Raw genomic sequence first — 22,639 nt, forward strand, 5'->3', positions numbered from 1 at the left:
CTCTGGGGGTAAGTCACCTAGAACCTCCGCATCCCAGTACCAGACATGGAGTTTCCAGAGGTCCGGACACGGGTGCCATAGGGTCAGAAGGTCCTTCCTCAGAGGAATGGGCCAGGGAGGGACTGTCACGAGGAGCATGAGTTCTGGGAAACAGGTCCGGGTAGGCCAATAGGGAGCCACCAGAAGGACCTGCTCCTCGTCCTCCCTGACTTTGCACAGGGTCTGCGCAAGTAGGCTCACTGGGGGGAATGCATAATTGTGGAGGCCCCGGGGCCAGCTGTGTGTCAGTGCAGGAGATGGCGGGCGAGTTGCGACGGGAGCCTAGACCACCTTGTCGGTTGATGTACGTAACGGTCGCAGTGTTGTCCATACGGACCAGCACGTCTCTGCCCTGTAGCGGCCTCTTTAAGCGGCTCAGAGCGAGACGTACTGCTAGCAACTCAAGGCAGTTAATGTGCCAATGCAGTTGAGGGCACGTCCACACCCCTGACACTGCATGCCATTGTCGGTGGCCCCCCAGCTGGTGGCAGAGGCATTTGTGAACACCACAGCATGCCTGGACACCTGTTCCAAGGGGACTCCTGCCCGCAGGAACGAGGGGTCTGACCACGGCCTGAAGGTCTGGCGGCATGCTGGTGTAATTGTCACCCAGTGAGTGCCGTGATTCCACACCCATTTCGGGACTCGGCCGTGAAGCCAGTGCTGAAGCGGTCTCATATAGAGCAGCAGGAGCGGAGTGACCGCTGCTGCCGCTGCCATATGCCCCAGGAGCCTCTGAAAGAATTTCAGTGGGACCGCCGTCCTGCCTTTGAAGGTGTTCTAGCAGTTCAGCACCTACTGAGCATGTTGCTCTGTGAGGCGCACTGTCTGTGCGACCGACTCCAACTCCATACCGAGAAAAGAGATCCTCTACACGGGGCGAGTTTGCTCTTTTCCCAGTTGACCTGAAGACCTAACTGGCTGAGGTGCCTGAGCACGAGATCCCGGTGTTCGCATAAGTGTTCGCATAACTGATCTCGAGACTGTGCTAAAATGAGCCGGTCGTCGAGATAGTTGAGGATGCAAACGCCCTGTTCTCTCATGGGAACAAGGGCCCCCTCCGTGACTTTCATGAAGACACGGGGAGACAGGGACAGCCCGAAGGGCAGGACCTTGTACTCATATGCTCGACCCTCAAAGCGCAGAAACGGTCTGTGTCGAGGAAGAATCGAGACATGAAAGTACGCGTCCTTCAGGTCGATCGCTACAAACCAATCTTGGGGACGGATGCACTCGAAAATGCGTTTCTGCGTGAGCAGAAGGAGTGGAGGCTCAGATTCAAAACTCGCAGGTCCAAGATCGGTCGTAACCCACCACCTTTCTTAGGTACAATGAAGTAGGGACTGTAGTGCCCTGACCTCATTTCAGCTGGAGGGACCGGCTCTACCGCGTCCTTCGCCAGTAGGACTGCGATTTCCGCCCGCAAGACATGGGCATCGGCTGCTCTCACTGGAGTGGATGGCTCGAAACTTGGGGGGACGGCGGGCGAACTGAATCGCATAGCCGAGCCTGATGGACCGAATGAGTCAGCGAGACGGACTGGGGAGCGCTAACCAGGCTCGCAGAGACCGTACAAGCGGGACCAAAGGGACCGTAGGTGTACCCGGAGTGGGGCTGCGATGTGGAACACAGGGACTCAGTTCGGGAGGCTTTCTCTGGGAGGCGGCCCGTAGCGGAGTCTGAGTGTGCTGTGCAACACTTACCTGGTTCCACGAGGCAGGAGGCGCAGGAGGTGACTTGGTTGCATTCTCGGACTGCACACTGCTGCCTGCTGGCGATAGAAGAGGCAGATGAGAGTGGTGAGGATTCTCTCCCCCCACTGCTCTCCGGGCCCTCTTCAGACCCAGAGATGGAAGAAACTGCTCTTTTATTGAAAATTTGGGTACCGCTGGTTTTGAGGCCAGTGGCGGAACAAAAACAAAAGGGAATAAAGGATTTTCCACCCGGCCCTCTTCCGGGGAGGGAGCGGTGTGGTCACCGTCTCCCGAAGAGCAGTCCCATCCGTCTCCGGGTCGCCCTTCCTAGGGCCGCTTGCTCTTGGCTTTACCGCCCTTCTTGAAGGGGGCCTGGACGGGCGGGGGGCCCTCGTCAGACCCTGGCTCACAACACATTGGGACACTGGTGGTGACATGACAACACCCTCATTGTACAAAGTCACTACTGGTATTTATGAACAACAGCAGAACTGATATTTATACAACAATTTTATTTTGATGTATTATAAAGTACATTACGATAAATACCTTGATTGTTACATATACCTGCATCATTTCAGTCGTAAATTTAAATTTATTATGTTAGCTAGCTTATGTTCAGTACCTGTCTAGCAATGTATGTTTATACTGAAATATAATTAAATAACTGTTTGTTTTTTCAAAACCTTCATTGCGTAATTAAGTGTTGTGAGTTGGCTCATGTGATATATGTTTAGCGTATTAGAACTTCCATTCCCTTATCGGTCGGTCATTCTCGACGTACGTCGTGACAGACTGATAGGAATCTCGCTAGAGAGGCCAATCTACTTTGAGTGAAACTAAAACGAGCCAATATACATTGGCGTGCAGTCATTTGCATCAGCTGTTCAGCCTCGCAGCGTGGGTATATAATGAGAAGAAGGTGCGATTGCACTTCAGCTTTTTGCTTCGGAGCCAAGCACTTTTGATGAAATATAGTTTAAACAAAATTTATACATAAAATGAATTGTCCTTTTACTAAAAAGGATTTGAGACTTGGACTCATGACAAAGGGCTTGACTTAAACATCTTCGGTTTGCATTACATTCAATGTATTTTATCATTTACATGCATTCCCTGAGAATTCCCTGAGAATCAAACCCATGACCTCGACGTTGCTTGCATCATGCTCTGCTGTTTGAATTACAGGATCGCTACAGAACTGTGTTTTTGGTGCAGGTTTTTTTTTTAATTATTATTCTGATGAACATTCTGTCCCCTCAAACTAATGTTTCAACTGTGTGGTCAAGAAGCAATACACGTGTCACTGAATTGTGGTTTCCCTATTATTATACCAAACATGTTCCTGGATCAACTCATCGCCTCATTAGTAGACAACAAGACCCTGAAATAGGTGTATCAAAAAAGTTTCTCCAGTGTCCAGAGGCAGGGTTGGGAAGCACTGCATTAGACAACTGACGCAAGAAACGCCTTTTATTTATTGGAGTCTGATTTATGAATACATTTTACTGGATATGCTACAATTACCTCTATGAATGAAAGTTTCTGATTTCTTTCTAATTTCTAAGTGCATCATGTTGCATCAGACTTTACAAGTTAAATATGCTAAGGCTATGGTCCAAAAAGGTTACAAGTACAGTAGCCTATATGTCGTACAGAGCAGGTGTTTTCAAGCTAGGAGGTCTATGGAAAATTTAAAGGAAAAGGAAAAAGAAATGAAATGTACATTTTATGACCGAATTCAGAATTAATTGAAAAAATTTGTTTTATTTTGCAGAGAGTTAGTGAGAGGGTCGGAGGGGCAGAAGGAACTAAATTAGATTATGACTTTACGGAAATGGAAAAGGTAAGTTCCTTCAGCGAGAGTTATGATTCTCTTTCAAGAGAGCATGGCAGTGAGCATGTGGTTGTTTATTAGAATTCTAATTTTGGAAGGTTTAATTAGGTCATCTGTTGACTCAAAATTATAGTCTAATTAAGCGTGAATATTTTGAGTGAGCTTATAAATGTGTATTTTAGAGTATCTCTTACAAAGATGGTTAAAAATTGGATGGATGGAATGAATGAATGAATGAGCAAATACTGGGGGCTTTAGGGCATCTAGCTGATATGCGATGCCAAACACTGCTTTTGAAATATGTGGAATGTTTAATTCTTTCATGTTTAAAAAATGTTTCTTTCTGTTCTATTCTTGTATGTTCTCATCTTTACTATAGAAAGTTGACACCACCACAAGGGCAGTGCTGGACATTATGACCAAGACAACGGAGTACCTGCAACCCAATCCAGGTAAATGTTTTTTTCATTGTAAATCCCTAATTTAGAAAATAAAAATGTAATTAATGTACATCTGTTTTGTGTTTGTTTCTGTAGCAACTCGTGCCAAGATGAGTATGATGAGCTCCATGTCTAAAATCCGTGGAGGAGATAAAGGTCCCGGCTACATACAGACTGAAGTCATCCTGGGAGAGTCCATGCAAAAGTTTGGCAGGGAACTCGGGGAGGATTCCTGCTTTGGTAATGCTTGCTTTGTTATAAACATACTCAATGTAAGAGCCGTTAGCTTTGTGGGCAGCTATCCCACACATAGCGCAGTATAAACATACACAATGCAAACGGCATTATTCCAAAATAATGAGTTCTATTTGCATTCATCAACAAGCTCTTTTGACTACATGTTTACTTGGTTAGCAAACAAGATTAAACTATAAAATATGCTTCATTCTTCTGTTGGTGTGTCATGACTGAATGGATTTATCGATCATAAAGAAAAAATATGTGGTAGTATTTAGATGTTTAAAGCATTGCACCACAGATTGATAACAGAAAATTTGAATTTCAAACTGCAAACACAGTTCAACACGATGCATGATGAGGGCATTTTCAGACCCGTTTGCTTTGTTCTGAAAAAGTGTTTTAAACTGTTAAAATGTTACATTTTATTTCAGTTTGCTTTCACACGGCAACCTTTCAAAGCATACCATAATGTGCTTTATGCAAGTCGCATGCGAATAAAACTGTCCTCTCATTGGTCAGAGTACATCTGTTTGTTGCTCATACTGTAGCATCACCCATAAAGATGGATTGACAAGTTAGCTCTGCGGACTTATTGTGGCACACACACACACAGCGAGCCAAATCTAGCCCATGCCAAGGTTACCAATGACCCGCAGCCATAATCCAAAATGTTTTGACAATGTAGTTCTACTTTTGTGGCTGGCTGCACTGCAAATGGATAATGCAGCATGACAAACCAGAACACTCCCATTGTAATAAATTTTGCTGTCTGTGATGTAAAAGAGACCGCTTCTGTAGCATGCATTAAGAGAGAGCAGCTTGAAACAAAGCAACAACTTGATACGCGCTCCCATTATAATAAAATAATCTGCCTACATTCTAAGCACTTATAATGGGAGCGATTTAGTTTCTTGTGCACACTGCTTGCTTGCACGCAGTTAAATTACATTTAATTGGTAATCAGAATAAATCACAAAATGTTTTGCAGTTCATAAAGTCATATTTTGTTTTTAATAATCATGATGCAAAGTTTCAGGATATGCAAATACTGTAATCGCTGATTGGTGCATAGTGACTGTTTGCGGCATATTCAAATGTAAATTGTGTTCCAATTAGCAGGAAGGATTGGTGATGAGCAATTAAATGTTACCATAACATTTATAAGTGCAGGTGTTTAAATAGCATTTGATCATATGCTCTGGAAAATGAAAAGAGTGTTTTTAAAAACTGACTAGCACTTTTATCAAGTGCTTTGATTTAAATGAGGTGATTCAAAATATGAGGCTAGTAAGAAATAGCCATAATTGTTTGTTACTGCAAATTTTAAAACCAAATGAAAATAAAGTAATCTGTCATTACTATAACCAGATAATATTTTTCCCCTGGGCTGCATAATTTGAGTATCCTGGCTAAATAGAGTAGCAGGGTTTGAATTGGTGTAAGGGAAAAGAAAACTACTTCATTCAGTACATTGATGTCTATTTTGAGTCCTTACGTTTTTTTTTCCCCCCTTAAAATATACATATAGCATACACTTGTGTTTTACAGGTGTGGCTCTGGTCGATGTTGGAGATGCCATGCGAGAGCTGGGTGAAGTTAAAGATGCTCTAGACATGGAAGTCAAGCAAAACTTCATTGATCCCTTGCAGAATATCTATGATAAAGACTTAAAAGAGATCCAGGTGAGATATAAGAAATTATTGCATTGAAACCCTCCAAAACCAGTACCTTTGAGATTACAGGAAGTCATGCAGTCATCCTGTAAGACACATTTACTCCTCCAAATTTCTAACTTTTTTTTTTGTAAATTCTTGTAAATTTTGGAACATTCACAGCATACGACATTTCAGTGTAAAAACCTGCATCTTATTCACTAACCTCATACATTCCAGTGTAACCTGACACTTAAATGCTCTACTGTGCTTTAAATGCTTACATGCTGAACTGTATTTAAATCATATCAATGCGTTAATTTAGCCAACAAGTCGCAATTACCACTTTTGCAATTCAGTTACAGCATCATGGATCATTTCAGTTCAACTTTAACAGTTTCAGCAGAACACTTAAATGTAGATTGTTTTGTGAACTTGACACATTTGTGTTAATTTTGGTGACGTTTTTGACACAATCCCCCGTAAATGATTGACCCAGCACAAGAGTAACAAAATAAATCAAATTAGAAATGAATTATTGATTGTAGGAAGTTTTACATCCAATCACAGTAAGGATGTTAACAAATAATTCAGACAATGAATTGGCTATTTAGTGATATCTCCGCATTTGTGGTCTTGTCCGGTCTTGAGATAAATCCGGAGTCCTTCGAAGTATTTGAAAGTGGACGAGGTCAAAACGTTTTAGACCCATTTACATCGACCAAAACGCATCTTAATACCAGGTATAAGCAAGCAGGGCCAAAGAGGTTGTTGAATGAAGGATGGGGCTGTTTAAGACTATTCTGGAAAGTGCTGAATCTCATTTCGCACACATCAGCTAGCAATGGGCCATTTACTTCTAAGGTCAGAGAAGAGGAACAAAAATGGACATAAATTAATAATGACTGTATTTGGATTTTACTAACTGTACTAACAATATTTTAAGTGTAACTCAGAATTTTATTGTTAATATTCTCCCCTGAGTATGACCTCTTTAAATACCACTGATTAACTCTTATCAGTCACTGATTTTAACGATTTTGAATACGCATCTGTCAGAATTCGCCGGTGTGATTTAAATGTACTTGTGAATAATACATCACAGTGAGAATATTTTGTAGTAATATTTGAAATAGCTTTGAAGTCCCAACCATTGATAGAGGCAATGCTTTGGAATCCCACTAGAGGTCAGTAACTGATCAGTGCAATTTTCAACTCTTTTTCCGTGTGTTATGACAGCATCACCTGAAGAAGCTAGAAGGGCGACGGTTGGACTTTGACTATAAAAAGAAAAGGCAAGGAAAAGTCACTGAAGATGAGATCAAACAAGCCCTGGAGAAGTTTGATGACTCAAAGGAGATTGCCGAACAAAGCATGTTTAACCTTCTGGAGAGTGATGTAAGATCTGTGGCCTGCCCTTGTTCACCATCCATTTCATGCCTCCATTATCTGTCCTTATTGTGCCATATACTATATCCAATGAGTCTTTCCCACTACATCTTTCCTTTTATTTTAAAGCAATACGTCACTGGATTCCCTTGTTTTCATTTATCAGTGCATCTTATACAATGGCTATGTTTACATGGTTAATAGTCTGATTATTACCAATAATCAAAGTAAGAATTAAGATCAATTCCTTTTCAATCCCGTTTACATGGTACATGTCATATTTAGATTATTTGCTAAGAGTTGTGATGTTTTTGCTTTAAAATAGGCAGCCTTCAAGCCCTCCCAGCGTTTGCGGACCTGTTCACCAGTTCTGGGGTACATGGTCTCCCTCATTTTGCAGAAGCCACACTTCTGGGGAGTTTATGCTTATAGCTTTACACAGCATAGACATCATGTGTTTTATTGATTTTGATGGTCAGAATTGACACATTTCCGAGCATCAATGTGCATGATGCCAAGAAGTGTGGCTTCTTCTGTTCCAGCATGTTTTCGAACCCATGCATGAGCGTATGGTCAGATTAAAGCCGCAGCACTCCACATATTTTACTGTGATTTATGGTTACTCTAAATATGAACGTAATCATAATCACGGTGTTGTTTACATGAGCTTGCAGTACTTCACAGTACTGCATTTATAAGGGTGCATGTAAATATAGCCATTGTTTGCTAAGCTTGACCTGCCATATACAATCTTTGAGGAATTTCACGTGTAATAGTTGTTGATGTTCTAACTTTGTTTCTGCAGATTGAACAAGTGAGTCAGCTTTCTGCTTTGGTCCAAGCTCAGGTGAACTACCACAGACAGGCCGCAGAGATCCTTCAGCAGCTGTCCACCAAGATAGAGGACAGGTTTGTGTTGTAGAACAAACCACACAGTACAAGACTCCTCGTAAATCTAGTCTAAACATTTAAATGGAACCTCTGTTCCCACAAAAAAACTATGTAATTACAGGCATCTATTCTTAAAGGGATAGTTCACCCAAAAATTAAAATTGTCACAATTTACTCACCCTCACGTCGTTCCAAACCCGTAAGACTTTCGTTCAATGAAGATATTTTAATGATATCTAGAAAATTTCTCTCCCTCCATTGACAGTCCACTCAACTACCACTTTGATGCTTCAAAAAGTTCATAAAGAGATTGTAAAACAAATCCATATGATTCGAGTGGTTTAATCCAAGTTTTCTGAAGAGACGCGAACGCTTTATATGATGAACAGGTGTAATTTAGGCTTTTATTCACATAGTGAATCATCAGTGAAATCATTAACACAGAAATTACTTTTAAACTGCAAGCGATTATAAAAAAAAAAAAATAATAAAAAACTGTAGACACAACATAACCGTGACCTTTGTCATGTTAAATTGTATTTTCTATAATGACTGATCGCACATAGGCATTTCACTATTTGCTGAGAAAATCCTGCAAATAAAGATAAATAAAAATGTCACATTATTATGGCAGATGAAAAAAGTGATTTTATAAATGAATATATTGTTTTATTTCAATATAATTTTATTCATAAGCCTACATTCCACAGCAATCCGCTTTAGAGTTTGTTAATCTGTCCGGTAGCCGGCGGATGCGTTTTTTGTATCCCACCTGCACTTGGCAGTTGCAGCGCATCTCGCTGTGTGGCATCACATCAAGAATGTCACATGCTGTTTGAAGTTAAAAGTAGTTTGACACGTCTAGATACTCCAATCTGTATTTGAACACAAAAAATCCTGTGTGAATGACTCCACCTGTTCATGATAAGTGTGGTTTGGTAAAGCGCGTTAAGATGCCTGTCGTAACAACTGGGGATGGTAAGTCTGCAAAATACGCAAAAACATGCTTTGCATTTAGGCTTGCTCAGAGGAAAATTTATTGTGTAAAAATTAAGTATGCGTTTTGGTTAATAAATGTTAATTTTGGGGTAATCCGTTTATTTTTCATTTTATCACATTGTCTTTTATATAAAATTATACTAAATTATCAGGCCTAGTTTCTTATTATACAGACTTAATTACCGATTTATTTATTTATTTTGGCAGAATAAGAGAGGCTTCTTGTAAGCCAAGAAGAGAGTATGTCCCCAAACCTCGCACCTCCCTGGATTTAAGTGAGAACCACAATGGGAGTATTGGGCACAGTGGCCGTTCTAGGTCACCTGGTAAGGCACTAAAATAATTAAATCTATGAAATACAGGATTTAATTTTCTGTGCTTAAAGATTTTTTTATTTTATTTTTACCCGTTTCAGCTCCAATGGACCATCCTTGCTGTCGGGCACTTTATGATTTTGATGCTGAAAATGAGGGTGAGCTAGGCTTCAAGGAAGGTGACATCATCAGCTTAACCAGCAAGATTGACGACAACTGGTATGAAGGAAAGATCAATGAGCACTCTGGCTTCTTCCCTGTCAACTATGTAGATATCCTGGTAGCTTTGCCCCACTAAGTCTTATGCATGTACCCTAATCATGACCTGACCAATCAAACCACTTCTGCAAGAGGAGAAAATAACCAAAACAAACAGCACAAAAAGCTTGGTTATGGTATTTGCGCATAGGAAATAAGCAATGAAAACTTTGAGTGCCCTTTCGTAAATATTATTCCATGACTTGGAATGCCACCACTTTATTGTAATATTGATTTATTTAATCTTTCTTGAGGTTGATCAGACCTCTGCATTGCCTGCTGCTATGCCTCCTGAATGTTCGGATGTTATGGGTTTTTTTTTTGTTGTTGTTGTTTTTTGCCTGTTTCCATTTGCAACAAAACATTTATCCACACCCTTATAAAAAATAAACTATTTCCAATGAAATAAGACAACACAAATTATTTTGGTGTTAAGTTCTTAGCATAAAGTATTAATGAAACGTTATTTGAAGGATAATGGTTGAATTGAAGTATTAAACATTTACATAATTTTTTTCTTTAAAATTGCAATAATTGCAAAACAAATATACTGTAACCTCTTTCATTGTGTGAAATGTTCCATTGTTTGTTTAATGTCCTAAAAAAATTTTTAGCCTTTAAGTGGTGGTAGATTTGACTATTTAAATAGATTCATATTTAGCAACAAAGAAAAAAAAAAAAAAACGAATAATTTATTTGTTGTGTTACAGTGTGTTATTCATCGGTCATTTAACAATCTGTATGGTCCATGAATCCTGTGGGCCTTTTCAAACTGGTCACTAAAAGGCAACCTAAAAATTGTTTTATGAAGTAATGTGTGCGTGTGTACATATATATGACTATAAATATGCCTGAGTGTATGTCATCAGAACCCATGAAACTGTGCATTTAAACCTTTCTTTCATATATTTTTCTTGTAATGGTTTTGATGGCGAAGGGGTTAATATATTTTATTTTTGTTTTATTTTTTTTATTTATTTTTTTTGTGCTAGTAATGGCAATGAATTGTAAAGAAATTATAAAGAAATGACAGGTACTCCCCTGTATTATGCCACTGATCAGAAAAACACACTCCTGGCCTGAATTTATAAGTACCACAGAGCGACAGTGTTTGCATTCTTTGGGGGAATTGATCAACAAATGGTTGTTGCACCTCGTCATATTAAACTGGAATAAGAGAAAGTATTTTAACATCGCAAAAAAGGCTGATTTTGGCTTTAAAAAAAAGGCTGAAGATAGCTGATATAAAGCAATTTCTGATTGTAAATGATGTATAATTTGGTCAAAAGTTTCCACAAACAGAAGTACATATGTTCTAAAAAAAAAAAGAGAGGTGTTTAGTTAATGTATTTTTTATTATTATTAAATCTAAGATCCCCTTTATATATATATATATATATATATATATAAACATAAGCGTAGTTTGTATTGTCAGGAAATACCAATATTTTTCAATTGTGTTGTTATCCTGAGGTTATCAATGAGGTATGTACAGTCATTTTTGTGTTTTATTTCCTTTTTGTGTATAGTCATGTAACTATAGTACCATGTGTTATTTTTGGATCAGTGTTGAAGCATTTAACATTAGATATAAAATAGACACTGGATATTTATTGAAGTGCTGGTGGAGTGTTTAGTCGTAAAGCACTACATATCAACTCCTTTTTTAGCATGAATTTTCATGACTCATCTGAATGAATAGGCTTGTATTGAGCACCAAAAAAAAAAAAAAAAACTGCAAGCAACTACAATAAACACTACAGATTAAGGGTGCACTTGGAGTGTGTGTATTTTGTTTGAAAACCAGTAGGTGATGCTGCCACAACAGACTGAGTATTTTTTGCCAAACATCTGTCCAAATTAACGACACCATATTCTGCTAGTTTCGCTAATGTGATTTTTCACAATACACTTTTTTTTCTGTGCCAACTATAGAGGTCAAAATGACATATTTCAGTTTATTATTTGACACCATCTACATCAAATTGTATCTTTTTGGTAAAATGTACCACATGGAAATTGGAACGCATGTTGGAACAATCTGTGTTAAAATGAACTAGTAATTTCTTACTGAGAATGATTTACAAAAGGAATACTACTGATAACACTTTAGTGTTTTGCTGAAAGAAAAATCACAAATTGTGGTAATTTTCATGTTATTTTTGATGAGTTTCCATTTTTGGCACCAATTCACTGGGACCTTAAGATATTAATAGCTCTGACAAAAAAACTTTCAACTGCCTCTCTCCCGCCAATATTTTCCACCTCCACCTCCATGTGTCCCGCCCAGATACTGGCACGCCAGGGATGTGTCACTTCATCTTACAGCTGTACTTACAGTCAGTGAGGCATATCACATCCACCCTATATGCTCCACCCCACCCCTCCATGAACAAACCATCCAGCAAGCTTCACTCTTGCACAGCCACAATGTAAACATTTATCTTGTTCCCAGACTCACTGCGTGTCGGCAAACACCAAAGACTAACAGAGTTTGTTGTGCATACTGTGGCTGAAAGTACATAATTATAAATGTACTTGTATTTTATGTCTGAAATTGTTTATAAGGGTTTTTTTTTTCTCACAAAATAAATCAGGATGATCAGGACCCCAACATGAAACAAAGAATCACCCAATATAGATTTTTTTAAGACAAAAGGTCTTTTATTCAATGTTCCCTGGGACATTGGTCATTAGTCTGAATACTAAATATAAATATTTGTGTTTATATTTCTATATACAATAGGCTATATCATATATATATTATTGAAGTTATAAGATATCCATTTTAATATGAAGCAGTGTTTCCCATTAGTTAGCAGACTAATCTGTCCCGCCACAGTTTCATTATGAACCAAAAGTTATTTAGGTAACGCTTTACAATAAGGTTCATTAGTTAACATTAGTTAACTACATTAGTGAGCACGGACTAATGATGAACTGCACTTATACAGGATTTATTAATCTTTGTTAATGTTAATTTTAACATTTACTAATACTTTATTAAAATATTGTTAACATTAGTTAATGCACTGTTAACTAACATTAACAAACAATGAACAGCTTTATTTTTATTAACTATCATTAACAAAGATAAACAAATACAGTAACAAATGTATTGCTGATGGTTAGTTAATACATTAACTAATGAACCTTATTGTAAAGTGTTACCAATATCTCATTAGTTAACGTTAGATAATGTGTTCCATTTGTTACAGTATTGATTAATCTTTGACATCTTTTTTCTTTTTCGGCAACACTTGATCCATTAATACTAACACTTTCTTTTCTTTTCTATTCTATGTATTAAAACAAAAATTGCATGTACTGCATTAGACTAAACTGGGAAGGGTCACAGCACTTGCATATTGTTGCCCTTTTGTTAGTGTGATTGCATATTGCTCTCCTCATTTGTAATTCGCTTTGGATAAAAACGTCTGCTAAATGATTAACAACTTTTGATTTTAATAATGTAATAAAATATTGATTAAGTGTTTAGAAGTATTTTTCATAGTTATTTCATGTTAACTTATGTAGTTAGCTAATGTTAACAAATGGAACCTTATTGTTAAGTGTTTCCAATATTTTACACTTGTCTCTAATGTTACGTTTTGCACCATTGCTTTGACAAAGAATCTGTCAATTGAACTAAATTTGAAATTGCGATATGACTTGAGCTTATCAAATCGCAAAAGGCTGTAATCACTAAAATTGTAATCACAAAAGATTTCGCCTGATCTCAAAGAGTATATATTATCTAGTAATGACAATGTCCATGTTCAGGAGAAATTTTAGATCATGATTACTAGACAAAGACATCCAATCAGCGTTGTGACTTCAAAATATGTCATCACATTGCATCGCTAACCATTGCCTAAATGTCAGAAATATTTGATGCAAACAGCATGAGTCACTCTTTGGATGATGCAGGGGACTGGCAGAGGAGAGTGTGTTTGCCTGTGTTCTTACATGTTCAACTTGCTGGTGTTCTCACATACTTTCTCTTTTGAACAGCAGGCTGAGCTCTCATCACCAAGCAAGGGCTGTTAATTCCTTGTCTTTCAGCTCCCCTCAAAAGAGCTTGTGATTGGAGATGACAAATGAGGCGGTAAGACAGGTCAGACTGCAACAAGCTCAGGTGTGCTAACATGACTGTTAGAGTGGCAGTGCACCAATGTGCCTATTCAATAGACTAAAGTTTGTTGGAAACAATCTTACTAAATAAATCTTTTAATAATGATGACGTAAACACTTTTTTATTATTTTATACGTTTTTCTTTTTGTTGTTGTTGTTTTTTTTTTTAAACAAGTATTTCTGTTGTGGTAAAACTGACCTAAACTATATGCCTGAAAACAAAAAGACAGAATGAAAATGTCCTCTAGTTACTCAAAGAATAAATAATCTAAAGATGTTCATCAGAAAAGTGCCAGGTAAGAGTTAAATTGGAAGACAAAAAGCATGAGATAAGGGTGAAGGCCAGAAGTGGCAGTAGGAATGTGTGTGGGTGTAAGACGAAGAAACCTCGCTGAATATTGTGTCTGGTAAAGTGTAGCTGTCTGCTCCAATGCTCTCAAAGTGGGCCTGGAGCCTATTTTATGAACGAATGTCCAATCCTGTGTTATGTCTCAATTTTTGCAGGAATTTAGATAAGGGTCTGATCGCAAACAGTGGACCCAATATTCCACTATAATGTATACATATAATTGTATTTATTTTTTGAAGATATAAATTAACAAATATTCATAAATATTTGATTATGTATTTTTTACTTAAAATATACTTTTTTTAAAAATGCAACATCATATTTTTTTATTATTTGAAACCTTTAAACAAAGTTGTGTTAAACAAACAATATATATCAGTATCATTACTCCAGTCTTCAGTGTGGCATGGTCCTTCAGAAATCATTTTATTATGCTGATTTGGTGCTGAAGTAACAAACAACATAACAATTATGATACTTTTTTCAGGATTCTTTGATAAATAGAAAGATCAAAAACAGCACTTATTTGAAATAGTAAAAACGTTTACATTGTTACAAAATAGTTCTGTCATTCTTGATCAATTTAATGCATGCTGAATATAAGTATTAATTTCTTTAAAAAAAGAAATAAAAAAATTGGATTAATCTTACTTACCCATGGCAACTTTTAAATGGAATATATACCAAAAATAATTTATCTTTTATTGCTCTTTATATTCCAGGCACTAAACCACTTTAACTTAATTTCACATTTAATACACAACACAATGTGATTGGCAGAAATACAGTGGGGAGATGAGTGACAGGTGGACACATATTTGGGTGCAGCTTCAGAATAAACAAAGCAGCCGTTCACCCTCAGTGTCAGCTAAAGACGCAGGCACACACCATGCAAAACAGCTCAGTGAAGGCACCATTTGTTGTGCAAATATACTAGTATATGCAAATGAAGCCACATACACATATACTTTGACATGCCATGGGCCAGCCACAAATAACCATAAGAACAAAAAATAAAATAAAAAATGATTGACCAATTTACTGCTTTATTTAAAGGTAAAAGCATGGACAATGTTTGTTTTGTTTTTTGGGGTTTTTTTTGCAATCAAACATAACATGTTTTGATCACACTGCAAAGTGATATGTGTTTACTTTCCTATTATTTCTGTAAACCGAAGAGGGAAAGGGAATGGGAATGACATGTAATGGCTTGGTAATGCTAATGGATATATTGCATTTATATGATGATTTTAAACCAAAATAATCAAAAGCAACCAATTTTTAAAGGAAAAGGAAAATAAAGAGTAGTCTGATAAAAAATTTACAAATAACTCATAAGTGTTTGCAATATAAAATTGTGTTCAAAGAAAGTCCCGTAGACAGATCATGCATGCGATTATAAACCCAGAATGCACCTGCTGTAGTGTAACCCAAGGCGATGGGAGTTGTTTATTGATAGAGATTAGTCTGATTGTCAAAGTGCTTCCCTATCCAGGGTGAGCCTGTCTCTCTAGGACAATAACACACCTTTTCACCCAACCATTGAACCAAAAGTCGACCAATGTTGTGAATCGTAGTTGGGTCTGAGAAAAGGCATTTTTGTTCTTTTATTGTTTGCTGCTGTGAGTATTTTCTAGAACTAGTTTCTGGAGAACAAGGTTTTAGTTTTAAATAACAGAAAAATGAACAGCAAGCATTTGAGAGTGGTTAATCAGCGTTTAAAGAGCAGGAAATTAGTGTATCATGAAATCATAATCAGACTACTGCCAGTAATAACAGGGAAAATCCATCCCACAAAGCAAAGAAAATCAAGTGTGTGAGAGCTTGAATACTTGTGCACAAGATGTGGCTTGCGTTGGCTTTTTGCTTTAAGAACAGGTAATCCAGTAGTGTCAGTGATTGAGGAGATACAAATCCTGCAGTAACAGACATGCAGGTGGCACTGGAAAAGAACTGCATACCATGCAATTTTTTTCTCTCTTTGTCTTTGTCAGGCATCCCCGAATGCCAACCATCTCCCTCTCTCTCTCTCTCTTTCATTTTGAAAGAATTGATGATAGATAGATAGATGGATAGATGGATAGATAGATGATAGATAGATAGATAGATAGATAGATAGATAGATAGATAGATAGATAGATAGATAGATAGATAGATAGATAGATAGATAGATAGATAGATAGATAGATAGATAGATAGATTCTAATAAAATTCTAATCCATTCCTCTTCAGCAGTAAGATCGGGATTCTTCTGCTGACATGTTCTCTTCCTTAATTTTGTATTTGTTAAGCTCAAGATGTTTTTATAAGATTTCAAAACCATGTTTGTTATATTAAAAGGTTCAACATGTTAAACAGCCAAAATCCTGCCAACACTTAACTAAATCTGCTGGAGTTGAAAGATTAGACATTGAATGACATTCATGAGAGACTCTACGTCTGCTGAGAGAAACACTGCTTTGGGTGTTCAGAACACTTGACATCATGCATAAACTCATAAAGCAAGGGATATACACACATACACATATTTGGATTACACTCTAAACAAAATCATGGTTTCCAACGGTTGAACGGAGTCAATTTCAATCATCACTCTGTCATTTGAAACAATATCCATGAATGGCAAACAAACAAAAGAAATAAATCTCAAGGTCGATGACTGTGGAACTTCATTTCATCTTCGAGTCCCAGCGAGGTGTGGTCACATCTGTCCTCCTAGACAACCAGTTTCGCTAATGAGAGAGAACATTCCATGGAGAACATTGAACCTTCACACTCACAATACAACTGGATTGAGCAACCCATTCAGAAGCAGGCAGGGGGAAAGAGAATGAGCATTTGAGCCAACAGAAGTCTAGATGTGTCTGCAGAAATGTTGGAAAAGTACTTTGTTGGCCAACATCTCACTGTATGCTCTCAGACACAAGGAGCCAACTCAAAGCCATGAAAGAGGGTTTGCAGAGGTTTGTTCTTGATGCTTTGAGGCTGTTTAATTAATATCTCTTAACATTTAGAGCAAATATAGTGAGTAGGTACTTTAGGATAGTGCTTTATTCAATCAGCTTTACAATGATAAACAGGAAAATAACGATTCAACAATGCAGACAGAATTAGATTTAGCTGTAAAGCAGCTCTAAAAAGACGATCAGTACACAATAAAGTATATCATATACAATATAGTAATTATTCAGTTGAAATTTGTTCAGTGTTGAAAAAAAAAAAACTTTCAAGAGAGAACAATATTTCAAGAGATGACTTGGGCTACGTTCACACTGCGAGCCTTAGAGCTCAATTCCGATTTATATCTGATATATTTTGTATAGCTGTTCACATTGTTGTTTTAAATGTGGCCTATATCAGATTCCAGTGTGAACAGAAGTCCTGTACTGACCTGCATGCACAAAAGTACGATAAAAAGACGTCACGATGCACAATGTCATAGGCTACATAAGTAAACATGGAGGACATTAAAGTAAGCGAAAATCTGTAAAATCTGACTCCCATTAGCGCAGAATTGGGAGATATGTTGAGAGAGATGTATTCCGATATGACTGTTCAGATGGTGGTCGCATTGAAAAACATCTGATCTTTATCGGATTTAGGATCACATTTGGAAGTGGCGTAAATCGGAATTGAAAATATCAGATTCCATGTGGTTTGTGCGGTTCACACTGTTATGAGAAAAACAGATCTGAGCCATATATGAGCAAATAAAATTAAAAATGAAAAAAAAGTTTGAACATAGCTTTAGAGCAGTCATACAAAAACAATATATATGTGTGCTGTGCAATAACAACTCCACTGAAAAGTTTGCAATGATGTAGAAATGCATGGTAAAATGCTTCCTTCTTTGGGGTGACTTTATCTTATGAAAAACCTTTTCAGACTGGTTGTTCAATTTATTTTATTTTTTTTTACTGAGTAATTCTAATGCGAATGTACAGTACACAGAGCAGTGCTGATTGGCCGTGTCAATACAGACAGGTGGCAGCCTTGTGGAGAGTCATAAAGAGTGAACGTTAGCAGAGAGAGTCAGCATTCTGCTTCAGTTATGTAAACTGGCCAGGCCTGAGAGCCAGTCAACCGGCACTAGGAGTTTGCATTGCCACTGACAAGGCTCGGGCTAAATGCAAACAGTATACATGTTGATGTACACAAATATACACTTGCATCCATGACTACACTTATGCATAACACATGATGGGTAAATAAATAGACAAACAAACAAATAAATATTTGTAGCCTAGTAATAAATGTAATGTACACTATCCTTGTAAATAAATGTCCACAAAAAATTAAGCAGCATTTTAATGTATATATATATATATATATATATATATATATATATCAATTTCATAACATTCGAATGCTCATATACAGGGAGAAACATCATCTGTTCATGTAATTAAGTGTGTGTTTGGAGTTCATCTGTGCTGTTGCTCATAGAAAGCACTCTGGAATGCAAATGACATACAGGTGGACTGTCAATAATAATGTAATACATGTGTAAATTAATTCCCCCCAAAAAATTAAGCAGTATTTTCATAATTGATAATAAAAAAAACATTATTAATAATCAATCACAATTAATAAGTGATAATAAATGAGCACCAAATCATATTAAAATGGAATAGGAATAAATTACATTTTAAAATATATTAAAATAGAAAACAGTTCTTTTAAATAGTTTTAATGTATTTTTAACAAATAAATGCTGCCTTTGTGAAAATATAGACTTATTGTGAATATAGAAATATAAACATTAAAAAATCTTTTGACCAGTATACATTTTATGTTTTATTTATGTGATTCATTTAAATAATATTTCATATGGAAAAAATATTTGATTAAAGGTTACTGCATAAATATTAAAAACAAGAGAGAAATCATTTCTTAAGGAGAAAACATCTGAGGTAATGTTTGATGACTTAGAGTAGCCTAGATTATATTTGCAAGGGCAGTTTCTGCATATAAAGCTTGTCTCTCTAGTTCTGAAGCACAACATCTCTGCGAATGAGACTAGACTATTGCTACACTTCTAAAACCAACCTAAAAAGCTGTCAGTGATTAAACTCATATGTTAAAGCCATTTTAAACCCATAGATCCTAACGGTCATTATTACTTCAAGATCAACAACAAAAATGTGCAAGATCTCCAGAATCTGCTGAATTGACCAGCTTGTAAAGTGCTGAACACACACTGAGATACACACGGACCATGGCAGGAGCAAATGAGTGGCCATGTTATACACTGAACGCCTGAGCAATTAGTCATGTCTATTATTCTAAACCAGCAAGCATGAGGAGCACTAAGAAAGAAAAAAAAACACAAATACTGTCAGCAGCATCAGTGGGTTATGGCTTTCAGCTATGCTAACATACTATTAACACGCTATTTGTCTGTCCTCTCCACTATAGATTTTTTCCTAATCAAATTACAGTTAGGATAATTGTAAAATAATGATATTGCTGAAAATGTTTTAAAAAAGTAATGAACAGTGGATATGACCAAATCATAGTTCAATACCAGATGGTTGTTTGTTTTTTTAGATGAAATAATAATTACAGATGAGATTGTGATCTAATTTATAACACAGATGAACAATAAGGAAAAGAGTTTATAAAGTCTTTTACACATGACACAAACAGTCTAAATCTAATGTGACTTTACTTACTGAAGGTTTTTTTTAATGGGGTTCCATTTTTCACCTGAAGAGTGAGGGGGTGTCAGAGGCTTTTGCATGGCTTATAATGACAAAGCTTTGATTTACATAATTCATGAATGGATGGCCTCTTGAACCATTTGTAAAAACAAAGTTCTGTTCGCATTGATACTACATGTGTGCAGAACAATTTTCAGGTAAAATAATTCTGACAATGTTTTACATCTTTTTTTTTTATAAAAAAAAATGCTATCTACATGCTTTTAGGAAACACTTTGAAAAAAAATATTAGTTAAGTTTTACTCCATCTTGCTTGTCGGTTTGGACAGATTATACAACTCCATTGGCTATTTGATTCAGGAAGCAGACATACTAAATGTCAACATGTCAAGCATATTATAGAAAAGGTTGTAATATTCTGCATGACCATATTCTACATCCCTTAATCCTACCCAATACCTAAACATAACAACTACCTTACTAACTATTATTAATAAGCAGTAATTAGGTGTTTACTGAGGCAAAAGTCTTCTAATAGTTAGTTAATAGTGAGAATTGGACCCTAATCTAAAGTGTGACAGAGAGGTAAAAAAAGAAAATAAAAAAAGTTTCTATTATTATTATTATTATCATCATTATTAGGTCAGGCAATTTCAGGAGAGATCAGCAGAACAATCAGCTCCAAACAATACATATATTACATACTCAAGAAGTAAAAAAAAAAAATAAAAAAAAAGTTTGCTGTCATTAAATCTTTTCTGTGCCCACAGAACTCCAGGGAAAGCGCTGGTGATTTCTACAGAATTAAAATTCCTGTCATTCTGGCACAGCTGCCACATTTTAAAGACCTACTTTAAATGGAATACTAACTGCTTACTGCAGCTGCCTCCTGTTTTTTTTTTTTTTTTTTTTTTTTTTTTTGTGAAAATGTGAAATGCTGATATTGCTTTTTTCGGTAAAGAATATTTTGGTGGTGAGATAAAATAATGAGACCAGAGAGAATCACTGATGCCATTATTCCGGTTATTCTGGTTCATTCTACACACTTGAAGTTGCAGGTCAAGTTAAGAGCGTTGCATTATCAGATGCAGTATTCCATGCAGCAATGTCACACATTTTGGCAAATCTAGTTGGTTAGTAAAAGTACAGAAAATGCTCTTTTAAATACAGATTTTTTTTTTTTTAGGATTTTAACAAAGTGCATCATTCAGCTATGTGGCAAAGAAAAGGTCTTAAATATTGAAATATTCAAAAACAATCACTGTCAACATGTATTAATGTAATTATGTAATAGTCTTTACGATTATTAATTGTATAAGCAGAGCTGTAGTATTTAATCAATTCAACGCTGTAATGAGTAGAATTAAGAGTGCTTGGTAGACTAATTGTTTGAGTATTTTTTTTTTATAAACTCTGATGACGTCAATTACAGCATGCACAAAATATGAGGTATTAAGGTAAACTCTTTCTCTTAAATGTAAAATCCTTTATGTGATGGAGAGCAACATTTTATGACTCATCCCTAGAGCATTTTCTGCCAACTGCACAAAGGTGGGCCCTTAGGAATTATCCTGTATAAATCCGCCGGGCACAAGGGATTACCCTCAGATGACAGGTGAGGAATCTCTTTGTAAGCCCAAGTAATGTTTAACCTTTTCAGACAGGCTCATTGTCTTGGCGTCTGTCCGAGGAACAACCCATCTCGGCATAACCTCTCAAACTCTCCAGGTTCAAGACCCCTCATTTGGCCTCAAGTGCAGATTCTCACATAAGAGGTTTTGCCTGAGTATTTGCTAAGTACTAGCTTGAAGCAAACCACTGAATATAATGCATGATGCTCACCTGATCAGGTCAGAGAGGTTGTTTAAGGACAGAATTTTATAATTCGCCTAAATCAAGAAGTGCAAAGAGAGTCTCAATGAGAATCAGTATTTAAACAGGGCTATTTTCCACTTAAAAACCACAAAAATCTAGGTAACAATACCAGCAATTGCATTTTTTAATCTCTTTATTAAACATCTACCCAACATGGAAACAGGATACCAGGCCTAGGTATCAGCCTGTCTATACCCACACACCAAAATGTGACCCAGATTTGCATGCTGTTAAAACAGAGGAGGCACACACTGTGGCTTACAATAACATATTTACATCTTCTCACACAGATGAAACCGCCTGACACGGCACTGAAGAAAATATATATATTCTGCGGAGGCCATGGAGTTTTTGTTACCACTAAACAGGGCTATTAGAGCTCAATAAGGCCCCACTTTAGCCTAAATGAATCCCAAGCTATTTTGCTTGCTACAAAAATAAACTGACTTGTTTTCCATTAGTTGCCGGGAGAGCTAGAAAATTAGGACCATGAAAGAGAATGAGCTGTATAGGGAAAAAGTAAGATGATAGGAGCCACTAATCTACAGCATAAACAAAAACAGGATGAGTAATCAAATAGTTGATACCTTTAAATCTTTCAGGGTTTTTTTTATTTCTTTTTTTTTTTTTTTTTTTGTCTGGGGAAAAAGTGCTTTGGTGGATTTCCTGAGATTGAATAATTTTTTAATTAAAATACACTCATTCAATAGATTTCTATTTTTTTTATTTGTCGGCTACAGTGTACAATGTACTTGTTTCCACAAAAGTTGAAGTAAATAAATGTTACCGATTTGGACAGCACTTAAAGATATACAAATCTGCAGAGGCATGTGCTTTTAGCCACGTGACAGATAACCTGCTTGA

General features: G+C 36.8%; 1 protein-coding gene across 1 annotated transcript in view; it reads left to right on the plus strand.

The window, feature by feature from the left end:
* Positions 1 to 11,070, plus strand: part of sh3gl2a (SH3 domain containing GRB2 like 2a, endophilin A1) — a 47,974-nt gene extending 36,904 nt beyond the window's left edge. Inside the window, exons 2-9 of the mRNA XM_079863702.1 lie at positions 3,511 to 3,579; positions 3,950 to 4,022; positions 4,107 to 4,250; positions 5,799 to 5,932; positions 7,142 to 7,300; positions 8,097 to 8,200; positions 9,389 to 9,507; positions 9,597 to 11,070. Of these exons, the coding sequence (XP_079719828.1) occupies positions 3,511 to 3,579; positions 3,950 to 4,022; positions 4,107 to 4,250; positions 5,799 to 5,932; positions 7,142 to 7,300; positions 8,097 to 8,200; positions 9,389 to 9,507; positions 9,597 to 9,793 (999 nt within the window). The 3' untranslated portion in view covers positions 9,794 to 11,070. The remainder of the gene's footprint in view (positions 1 to 3,510; positions 3,580 to 3,949; positions 4,023 to 4,106; positions 4,251 to 5,798; positions 5,933 to 7,141; positions 7,301 to 8,096; positions 8,201 to 9,388; positions 9,508 to 9,596) is intronic.
* The last annotated feature ends 11,569 nt before the right edge of the window (positions 11,071 to 22,639 follow it).

This window comes from Squalius cephalus (genome assembly GCF_949319135.1).
Source record: "Squalius cephalus genome assembly, chromosome: 2".
NCBI classification, from domain to species: Eukaryota; Metazoa; Chordata; class Actinopteri; order Cypriniformes; family Leuciscidae; genus Squalius; species Squalius cephalus.